Below are 12,232 nucleotides of genomic sequence, written 5' to 3' on the forward strand. Positions count from 1 at the left end.
CTGGGACAATAAAAGAAGGAGGGGTATCCCATCATCAAGGATATACCCACACCTCAAGACTGGTGGCAACGCACGATGCATCGGAGACCATCCAGGCTCAGGAACCCCCACCCTGAAAACACTAGAACACTAGAGGGTATCACCATCTTCACACATACTCATCAACTTAATTTCCCTAATATAGAGATAAGAACAACAACACTCAAAACCCCCACCCCTAGCCCAAAAAGTTCCTGGAATTCAACTCAAATGCCATGGAACAACTAGTCACCATCCCCACAAGAGGAGATAACATGATGATCTCATCATCCACGAACATGGGATGGATCAGACCACACAAACTAATCTCTGCTGGAGTTCCTAATACCACCCCCACCTGATGGGAAAAGACCACATTAAAGAACTTCAAAGTCTAATTAAAGTTCATGAAATTAGTATTGTTTCAATCTTTGATGTCCCCAGCCGCGGAAAAGTACTCTTCGCTGAACCCACAATGTGCCCAGTAATGACTCCTCCTGCAATTTGCATGGATAAGGCAATCCAAACAAAACAAAGAACAAAGACAATCATAAGGCCTCTTTAGCTAGCTAGTTAAAACCCTGGGAGAAACTCCCAGATATGCTCATATAGTTCAAATATGATTTTAGATACCTTTTTATACGACTTATTGCTCTTACTACTGGAACTGTCTGGTTCAGTATCTTCTCCCCCCCAAAACAGATCATGCCTTTTTTAAACTTGGTTGACTTTTTCAAACAGTCACCAAGATATCCTTCAGAAGGGTCTCACAGAACGTAGCTACCAAATAGGTGGCAATCCACTGAGCACAGAGAAGTTATCAGGGACCTGGGGACTTGCCTACAAACCCAGATTTGATGAATATGATTCATCCCCAAAACTCTCCTATGCTGTGGAACAAAATCCGGCCTTGTTCAAGAAAATCTGACCAAATGATGGGAGATCGCAGATATACCTAGGCTTGTAAATGCCCTCGGGCAGATAGCCTAGTATGAACCTATGAACCTATGAACCTATGACTTTGTGTCTCTCTGTACAAAAGGCACTGTAGTCACTGGGTGTAGCAAGTTCAATGCTCAATGCTACTTTTGTGTTATTTTCAAGGATCACTATATCTGGTTTTCTTGCATCTGCCTTTTGAACTGTTGTTAATGGATGTTCCCATGTGATGTAGACTTCATCATTTTCTATGATGCTTTGTGGCTCATGTGTCCAGTGTTTTCAGCTACCTCAGTATTAAAATGTTTTCACAATCCCCATTGCAACAGTCTTGCCACATTATTATGCCTTTCAGTGTGTATATATATATATATATATATATATATATATATATATATATATCCATCCTTCTGCCATTAGTATATTATAACCAACAATGAGGTGTACAACTGTTTCCAATTCTGTTTTACAAAACCTACATTTGTCTGTTTCTCCAACGTGTTCAATGAACTCTGTAAACCAATGTGTATGTAGCCCACTATCCTGGGCCGCCAATATTAAACTTTCATCTTTTGGTTTGAATTCACCCCTCGTTAACCATTCCTGCATTCAATCCTGATCATGGGGTTCTTCCAGGAGTTTTCTATACTTGCAACTATATTTATCCATTTTCAACATTTCTTGCCTTCTTATCTGATCCTTCACCTTATATTCTTTTTTTTTGGCACATTCAGTTGCTGCCTGATTTTTATCCGCTTCTGGTTTGATTTCTATTCCTGCTTGACACAGATATGCTTCTTCTAGATTAAGAAGAGAAGTCTTCTTAGATTGATTCTCCTCATGTTTCAAAACTTTTACTACTTTTGGGTCTTGTAAGGTCAGCAGATGTGTGGAGTCCCACGATTGCAGATCTATACATGTAATCAATTTCAAGGAGGCCCATCTCTCCTTTGGAACAGGGGATATGTAATCTTGGTATGCACTGATCTTTATAAATCATTTGGTAAGCATGAAGCATCCTTCTTATTTCCCTATCTAATCTATCCAAAATGTTTTGGAGCCAGTCAATCACTCCAAAACTGTAAGTTAGGAAGGGAAGAGCATATTGATTTATTGCCTGAATTTTGTTCCTAGATGTCAACACTTTTTTCAGGATTAATGTAAGTCTTCTAAAATATTCCTTACTGAGTTTTTTTCACATTTATTCATGTTTTATTGTTGATCCTTCATCAATTCCCAAATATTTATATAATTACTCTTGCTCAAGTTCTTTTATATCACATTCTTGTCCCAAACTAATGTTTTCTTGGTGCTGTAGCTTTCCTGCTTTAAAGGTTGCTTTTGCACATTTATTAAGACCAAGTGACATTCTTATATCATCTGAAAAAGTTTTGACAACTTGCAGTTGTGCTTTCAGTTCCTCATCTGATGAGATATACAGTTTTAATCATGGACAGAGAAGATAAGTCTTTATACTTTATTGCTTTCTGGGAGCCAAATTATAGCCATGACCTAATCCGTTAAGCAGACAGCTTAATCAGTTAGGGGCAAGGCAAAAGAGCAGCGGTGACAGAGAGTCACCCTGGAATATCCCCCTTTGGATTTTTATTCCTGGAATAATAATTTGTTCCTTATCATGGCTTAAATGCAAAGTGGTTTGCCACTGTTTCATGGTCACTGTGATGAAATTTATCAGTGTAGGGTGCATCTTATACATTTTAAACACTCTTTTATCCATGAATGGGGATACTGTCAAGTGCTTTTTTTTTGTAGTCAGTCCATGCCACACTTAGATTCTTCCCCTTTTTACAGTTCTCCACTATGACTTTATTTAACATCAAATGATCCTTTGTTCCATGTGACTTTCTTTTATTGCCCTTTTTTCCAATTGCCATGATTGAGTTTTCTTCTAAATGACTTTAAACTCTGTCGGCATCAGTTCCAGTGTATAGTTTATATGTCATTGGAAGGCAAGTTATTGGTCTATTATTTTTAGAGTAGCTTGCGAGTTCACTCTTAAGTGGGAGCATTGTTTTTCCTGTTGTTAGCCAGATTGGTGTCTGTTTGGGGTACACATATACATAGTTCTTACTCGAGGCTAAATCTTCATGAAAAGTTGTTAATACTTTTAACCAGAAGTTAGGGACTGCGTCTGGGCCTGGGATTTTCCAGTTAGAGGCTTTTCTTAACTTTGTTTCAATCTCACTGGCTGTTACTTCATCCCATTTCATATCCTGTACCTTTAAACTTCTTATTCTTTCTTTTACTTCTTCTATCTATTTAGCATATTTATGTTCCACAGGATTTTCATAAATACTTCTCCAAAAAGTATCTGTTTCCTCTTTTTTTTTTTTTGGTGGTCTTTCAATTCCTTTTACCTTGTTTCTCATTTCTCTATAAAACTTGTTTGGGTCATCAATACATTGCTTATTTTGTAGTTGTATGTTCTAATTTTTCTGCCTGCTCTGATATTTTGTTTATTATTTATGATAGTGCATGATAAATCCTGATCCATTATAATACTGTGCATTGCTTTTATCACATCTATCTTTGAGTATTTTTAGTTGATCTGTTCCCTCTTCTATACTCCAACAGTGACACTTCTCTTAAATGCTTTATAGTTTTCTCTGTTCGATACTTCCATGATGGTATTCAATTTCTCCCCTTCCTTTTCCTCACTAACCTGTGTTCTTGTTGTAGAATTTTATCTATTAGTTTAGCTGCACAGTAATATATCCTGTTTACTTCTGTTATATTGCATGGATCTCTATGGACAGTCCTAATTACAGGGTTCATTTGTTTTATCAAACTTCTAACCTTTTTGGGTTTTATTGACCCTCTGCAGTCTGTTTCTTTCATTGATCTTAATAAGTCTATCTATTAAATCAAGCAACTCTTCTCTTAGATCATTTTCTTCTAAAATAAGGGCACATTTTTTGTTCTCCATTTTCTGCTGACATTCTATAGAAAGTTCTACAACATCTTCCTGTGGCACATTCTCTTCAGTTTCACCCTGTTTCATCCGTTGCTCTGTCATATGGGAACTATGACTCCTCAACATTGCCTGTATCAGAGTTGCTACAGTTCCCTGTTCCATCCCTTGCTGTCCAGCTTCAAGTGAAAGTTTATATTGGTTACCTGTGAAAGGCTCCAAAGTATCTTCATATGACAACTGACCAGTTACTTCCACTGAGTTCTCCTTAATTAGGATGTCAGTTGGTCTATCCTGCTGTGGTGCTTTCTGAGCTAGATTTTCTACACTGAATCCTTCACTTTGCAGGTATCCATAACCTCAGTTTCTATTTCTTTAACTTCTTCATTACTCATCTTTTCTACTTTTCCTCTTTGTCTTATTTTTTGTATGCTAAAGTTCCCCCATGTCCAGATTCCTTTGTCTGTATTTCTCTTCAAATATCTTTAGTGCTGCTCTTTTTGTATTGATTAGTTTTGCTTTCTCCTTTGCATACATTTTACACCATATTAAATCTATTTTTCTTCCCCATGTCCATATTTCTTCTTCAGATGTCTCCTGATCTTCCTGTTTCTCCTTACTTTGGGGACTTACTCCATTATGTTGTGATGTAACCTGTGTTAGACCTTCTACACCAAATCCTTCACTTCACAGGCTTCCAAATCCTTCAACTTCTATTTTTTAACTTGAACTTAACTAATCTTCTTTTCTACAGTCCCTCTTTGTTATATTATTTTTTATTGTGAATTTTTCTGTATCTGGATGCCTTTGCCTGTTTTCTTTGGAGCTGCCTTTTTTGTGTTAATTAATTTGGCTTTCACCTTTGCATAAATATTGCACCATATCAAATCTCTCTCTTTCCCATGTCCATATTTCTTTTTTATACTTTTCCAAAATCTCTAGGTTTTGTTGTTTATGTTTTCACACTTCCTCAGATACTTTTTCCAAACAGATCAAAGTTTCTTGGTCTATATAATGTTTTTCCCAAATCTATTGTATTAATGAACACAAATTTTTATTTGAAGCTTTTGACAGTTTTTCTAGTGGAAGTATTTCTCTTTCCTCTAATTTCTCTCGTAATCTTTTTGTATATCTTGTGTATGGAAATTGAGCTTTTTGCATAGTAGTAACATACATAAATCTGTTCTTATTTTGTGAATTTCTTCTCTGATTCATCATCCACTTTGAATTATAGTTTTCTGCGTTTGCTATGTATAGGAGCCTTAACTGTGTAGGTCTAGGCTATCCCTTCAAATCGGGTAATCCCAAGCCACCTCGTTCTATCAAAAGGATCAGCGTATCCAACTAACCTCTACCCTTTTCTCCTCTCAGATAAAATGCTTCGACTCTTTATTAGTTATTGTCCACAACCTATCTTCTGGTCAATAAAAATAGGACTGACCTGTATATAAAACTAAATGGACAAAATTATTGTCACTGCTTGAATCTTGGTATCCATATACAAAAAAAAGAGCTTCCAGTTTCTCAGTTTTTGTACTGTTGTTTGTTTCATCTCTTCCTACATATCCTTAGCAGCAATAATGGAATCCTTTTTAGTCCATACTCATAAATACTTCATTTTATTGTGTCCCCATAAATATGGGTATTGCTGAACCAATTCATGTATGGGTACATAGTTTACAGCTATAGCCTTTGTTTTGTCTTCATTGATTTTATATCAGAAAAAAATTGAAATTATCTCAAAATGTTCCACAACATTGACACTTCCTTTTCTGGTTTTATCAGGTATAAAATAATATAGTCTACAAATAAAGCCAACTTTTTCTTTATTACCATATCAGTTATATCCTTGAATTTCTGAGTCCCTCATATTTTTCTGCAAGTGACTCTAAATATAACACAAATAAGAAAAGGGAAAAGAGGACACCCCTGCCTGGTTCCTCTGTTCAGACACAACTTATCAGAGAGGAACCTTCCCACTTTAAATTTGGACTCCAGTCCCTCATATATCTGCCTAATTAACTTTATTATTGTATCAGAGAATGCAAATGCTTCCAGTGTCCTACTCACAAAATCTCAACTTACTCCTTTGAATGCTTTCTGTACATCAAGACCCACCAACAACACCACTATATTCTTTCATTCTGTTTCCTTCTGCATCATCATTTTTGTCACATTGTTTTCATAGTGTTAAGCATGGGTCTATTTTCTGATGCAAGTTAAACATTAATTTACTTAGATTTTTGAAAAGAATGATATTTATGCATCCTTTATAACAATTTTCATAGAGGGATACAATATAGTCTTGTAAGATTGCAGTCTCCTCTAAAAAAAATTAGTTGCACAGTGCATTAGTTTGATATGCTTTATGTACAGAATCAAATGTCTGCAACTGTGAAGGATCCACAATAGGACCAAAACAGTTTTACTCTGTATACGTCTGGCTTACCCAGCTGAAGATGGAATGAATGACTTCACATACTCAAAAATCATTAAATTAAAAAATTCAGTTGGATACAAATTCTGTGAACCTGTAGAAAGCAGTTATGTAAGCAATATTTACAGTATTTTTCCTAAGAATCAAAGCCCCCAAACTCCTTAAATAACATAAAACACCCTAATCCTCAACCTGTTCCTAAAGTCAAAGTTAATCTTAAATTCACCCCAAACCCCAAATGTAGCATTAACGTCATTAATTTGCACAAGTCCTGCAGCAATGGCATCTAACCAAATAATACTTAGTTTAAAATGGCATCCACACAAATCAAATATGACCAGAAAGACTCAAGAGTACGTATCCCAAGCTGTCATCATCCAAGTAACCCACCACTCAATAGCATTGCCATTCCAGAAGTTATATTTAATTTGTTTGTCTTATTGTTTATTTTAAGCAGACAGTGTTCAGGGACATATCAAGTACCTCACTCACTTCTGAGGTTGGGAAGAGATTAAAGTCGGTAGGATTTATCCCCACACCAAGTGCTTGGATCCATGCTCCTTAACTGCAGTGCGACAAGGGAATTGGGGTTCCATCCTTCAGATTAGACTTTAAAAACTGAAGTCCCATCTTTTTTATCTTTATCACACAGAGTTTCACTTATTTATTTATTCATTTGTTTACCGGAACAGAACGACTGGGCCAGAAAGTGCCCATTTTCAGCGGAGGCCCAGGGAGAAAAGCGCCACAATCACAATCTTTCAAAATCAACTATAGATATTTTAAATCACAAAGTATCATGTTACATTACAAAACATAAGGGTGAAAAAATGTAATGAGAAAAACATAGAACATAGGTTTCATTGTAGAGTGCAATGAAAAACAATAACATGAGTTGGAGAAATTATATGAGGAAAACCTCAATAGTCCTATTATTTGTAACATATATTAGTATGAGACAAATGAGAGGCAATTCTAATAAGATATCTTGTCTCCATGATGAGAGGTAGTGAGGGGAAATTGAGTGATGTCTTAGTATGAAAGATGGTGTTTATACTTCAGAGCAGGCCACTAAATGAAGAATATACTGGCCGACAGATTCAGTGCTAACTTTACCCCTCTCCCCCCAAAGGACCAATCACAATACCCGTAGATTTCCAGGCACCCAGTATTACTGCTGCACAGGTTAAAACAGCACTGTCCAAGGCCAAGAATACAGCTTCTATGGGGCCAGACAATATCTCTAGCTGTGTTCTTCAAGAACTACAGAGTGAACTGGCATCTCACCTGTGTGCCCTGTTCAATCACAGCCTCACCTCAGGCTTTGTCCCTACTGAATGGTGCACTGCTACAGTTATCCCTCTCCACAAAGGAGGAGTGACTACAGACCCTGGGAACTATCGCCCCATTATCTTGACGAGTCTGATATGCAAAGCTATGGAACGCATCACCATGGATAATAAACAAGGATATAGGGAATTTCCAAACTTTGGATCCCACACAGTTTGTTAGTGTGAAGGGTAGCTCATGCCTGCTCAACTTGGTCAACTTCTTTGAGTCAGTCACCAGAGCTGTGAATGAAGGCAAGGTGGTTCATACAGCCTACCTTGATCTGGCCAAGGCCTTTGATACCATTCCCCACTCAGGCATCCTAGAAAAACTCACTAAGCTAAGCATCAACCCCTATATCACTAGGTGGGTTGCAAACTAGCTCACAGATAGAATCCGCTACATTCACACTGTGGGTTTTAAGTCAGACTGCCAACCAGTCATGAGTGGAGTCCCACAGGGTTTAGTCCTGGGTCCTCTCCTGTTTGGTATCTAATTCTCTGAAGTCCAGGCCAACATGAAGAGACTCTGGCTGACATAGTTCGCAGATGATTGCAAGTTGGGAGCTATTATTAACTCCCCAAGTGATGTTGACATCCTACAGAAAGGCCTCAATGAGACCAATGACTGGTGTCAGAACCATGGCCTTAAGCTCAATGCCAAAAAAATGTGTCACCGTCCCCCTTGGGAAAAAAAAAACAGTTCCCTTGAATTACCACATTGATGGTAGTCCACTGAACACACAAGATGTTATAAAAGAGATCTGGGAACACAGGTTGACAGCAACCTCTCTTTTGACCACCACGTTACCACTGTGGTCAGAAAGTCCTATGTGGCACATCTCATTACTAAGGGTTTTGTATCCTGGAAGAAAGAGGTCATTGTCTCCCTCTACTCTTCCCTCATTATGCCAATCATCGAGTACAGTGACTCATTTGGCATGTACCTCACTAGACACCTGCAACAACTGGAGAGGTCACAAAAGTACCTCACAAAGAGGATCCTAGGCCTTAAACACTTGTCCTATATTGGACAGACTCAAAAAACTCCATCTATTCTCTGTCTCATATCACATAATTAGAGATGATCTCTACTTGACTTACAAAGCCATGTCTGACCCAGCTCTGTCAGAAATGCTACATCTAAAGAAATCCCAATCCCTCCGCACCACACTCTTCAGAGACCTCAACCTCATTACCACAATTGACAGAACATGCTGGAGGGACAGGTTCATAACCCAGAGACTGCCCATGCTATGGAAGAGACTTCACATACATGTCAAGCAGAGCACCTCACTGGCCCTCTTCAAGAGAAATCTTGATGAGTGGATGGGAAATAGAAAATTCACCCCAGGGATCACTCCAGTGGCTCTAATCAACAGAGGCACTGGGAACTAAGGTCAGGTGGCATGATGATAGAGTAATCCTATGGGCTAGGCTTGTAAAGGCTCCAGGTCCATTAGCCTAATACACACCTATGAACCTATGAATATATTTCCAGCTCAATCACAGACCAGATCTCGTCAGATCATAATGCCTGTATCTGTCTTTTGAAGATACAGCCTTATTGTGCCTTTGTTCTGTTTGCTTTAACAGCAGAAAAAAAAAATAATTAAAGTTTGCTGCTTGAGCTGGATGCATAATAGGAAATAGGAGTTTAGCATTTGTCTATGGACTCAATAAATCTGTGTCTGAAAAAAAAATTGCATCATATGCAGCAGCAAAAAAACACAGTTTAAGAGGCTGAAAATGAAATGATAAAATGTTAAGAGTTTTCAGTAGAGCTAGTTTTTGATTTTATGATCTCGACCTCAGCATTATATGGAAAATTATTCAAAGTCATTTGATGACTGTAAATCTCATTCACTCTTGTTTGCAGAATATGAACCGACTTCACCTGATAGTGAATCATAATGGAATAACAAAGAAACCTGGGGGAACAGAACTCCTACCTGAAGTAATACCATGCGTCTTATACATTTCACTTTCAATGATTTTCCCACTGAAAATTTGAGCAACTTAAGTATTTTAGATTTCTGTTTTTCTCAGTCTAAAGTAATACTACCAGCATATTTCTTTTTCCAGATGTAGTTATAGCAAAATGTAAACTTAGCATAGAAATAGTGTTAAGTTATGTATGGCAATGCAATTTTTAACTCGTAGTTTAAAACTTCAGTAGAGTCTACAACTAAACAAGGTCATCATATCCAATTGTTTAATGCTAATGGTTTTATAATGTATGAGATCACTTGATCCATTGTCAGAATATCTGTCCTTACTTTATAATTATTTCAACTTCATTAATATTGTGCTACCTGACTACCTGGGTGACATGATTCTTATGGAAGTGTATGACACTTTTTCCTGTAGAAGATATGATCTTTTTTACACCAACTTTGAAAATTCCCATTTAGTAACATCTGCATTATGTAGCCCATATAAATGTATTCATTTTTAATGTTGTTTTTTTTGGAGGCTATAGACCAGGATCTCCATCAAATGCCACTCATAAATGTAATTTAGCTTGCCAAGATCTTATTGTGACCTCTGCTAAATCCCCACCTTTCACTGAGGACACATCGCTGTGGTGTTCCCCATCTTACTATCCAGATCAATTATGTGTTCCACTCTTACTACAATTTTCGTTCAGTTTCCTACTTATGTGAAGTTGAGATAACAACAAATCTGCCAAATATTTTTGTGCCACCAACATCTGTTGATGGTACACCACATGCCTAAAATTATGGGTTAATTATTTCCACATCTTGGCCTGCACAACTTTCTGTAATATATAGGCATAAAACTAATTTACTGCAGTGGTGGTGCTGCGGTAGCATTGTCGCCTCACAGTTAGATGTTGCCCATTTAATTCTCAGAGCGTCTTCTGTGTGTCGACATGCGTGAACGGGCGTTCCTTCGTTGAAGGTTGTGCGTTAGGCCCGGCAAGCCAGTACGTAAAAATCTACTGCCAATCATTAGCGGACCGGAGTTTCTGCTGTGGCGACCCCTAACCAGGAAAAGCTGAAAGACACACACACACAAACACACACACACACACACACACACACACACACACACACACACACACACACACACAAACACACACACACAGGCATAAAACTAATTTATGAGCACATTACAATGGCATGCAGCTGCTATTTGCATCGGATTTATTAAAGTGATTATAGTTTAACACTGTATGACCATTTATTCATTCTTCAGATACTCATATAATCCAGTTCAGGGTCATGGAGGATCTCATGTCAGCATTCAGTGGGGCTAAGACATAGGTTCTAATACTGATCAGGGCACCACACCACCCCATTGAAGGAGGCACATACATCAGACACCATAACATGCAGTTTGAAAGAATGCCAGTTCCCTTATGGCACATCTTTGGGATATGCCAGGAAAGAAGTGTGTCCGCTAAAAATCTACCCTGGATACAAGAAAGACATATGCACACCACGTAAAAGATGTCCTTGCCAAGAACTAAACTGGAGAACCATGTCCTAACAATAATCCTAACCACTGTGTCACCCTGCTGTGATTCAATAAAAGCCAAATACAAATACTTAACATGAATAAATTAATTCATTGAAGAAGTAATCATGATAAGACTTCTCACTAAAATGCAAGTCAAAACTGCATAAAAAAATTATCAAAAACTAGAAATGTTTTATACAGCCAAAACTTCTCATCAACACATCTGAAGCAACACTTGCCACTACTTATCTCCTCCCTACACTTCGTTTTGCTAAAACCTGGAACTTCTTACCTTTATTCATCATGTGAATACCCTCCCTCCAGTCCTTTAAACATTCTGAAAGATTTTCTAGCCAAAATCTGGCTCTGTTCTTGCTCAAGCCCAGGACAAACTATATCCCTAAATGTGATCAAGTACTTATTTATTCTTTACCCCTCCTCAGTCCCGCTTCTTCATTCACTTCCTAACGTCAGTTACTCTCCCCTGACTCTCTGTCTAAAGTATCCTTAACCCTGTTTTTTTTTTCTCATTTCATATTGAGATTCCTGCTTGTATTATATTAATTTACCATTCTCTCTAAATGTTAAATATTTGTCCCTGCCATAACCTGTCCTAACCCCCACTTTCAAAGTACATAACTCCCAACTTCCCTTAGACCTACGTGTCATTATACACCCATCTCACTTTGAAAAGGAACTTAATCATCTGCTCAACTCCAGAACTTGTCCCTGCCATAACCTCTCCTAAACCCCACTTTCAAAGTACATAACTCCCACCCATTCTACCTAGACTGCAAAAAAACAGCCTACCAAATCTCTCTAACACACTTTCTAATCACATGGTACTCTTCATCACTAAAGATCATTACATATACAAGGCCTTATGCTTGTATACTATCCTACTCTTAATCCCTTCTCTGCTCATCCTATAATATATTTATCTTACCCCTCTTTTTGTCTTATCTTTAGATATGGCTAGCAGATTTCTAGATGTACCTGGACCTTGTTTTACCATTACTACACAACTTTCTCATACTGTACACTAAATGGGAGTCTTTTTTTCTGCAAATTGTTAAAAGAATGTAACTAACT

The 12,232-nt window shown here is 37.7% G+C and overlaps 1 protein-coding gene across 3 annotated transcripts in view; it reads left to right on the plus strand.

Moving 5' to 3' along the window:
* SLC13A4 (solute carrier family 13 member 4) overlaps positions 1 to 12,232 on the plus strand; it is a 378,128-nt gene that overhangs the window by 213,542 nt on the left and 152,354 nt on the right. For 2 of the 3 annotated variants that reach the window (XM_044087466.1, XM_044087465.1), the window contains exon 7: positions 9,534 to 9,611. The exons of the other annotated variant lie outside the window; for it this stretch is intronic. In XM_044087466.1, coding sequence (XP_043943401.1) covers positions 9,534 to 9,611 — 78 coding nt within the window. The remainder of the gene's footprint in view (positions 1 to 9,533; positions 9,612 to 12,232) is intronic. 3 annotated transcript variants of the gene reach the window in all.

Source organism: Protopterus annectens, chromosome 11.part0 (assembly GCF_019279795.1).
Source record: "Protopterus annectens isolate FY-2018-M chromosome 11.part0, PAN1.0, whole genome shotgun sequence".
Classification (NCBI taxonomy): domain Eukaryota; kingdom Metazoa; phylum Chordata; order Ceratodontiformes; family Protopteridae; genus Protopterus; species Protopterus annectens.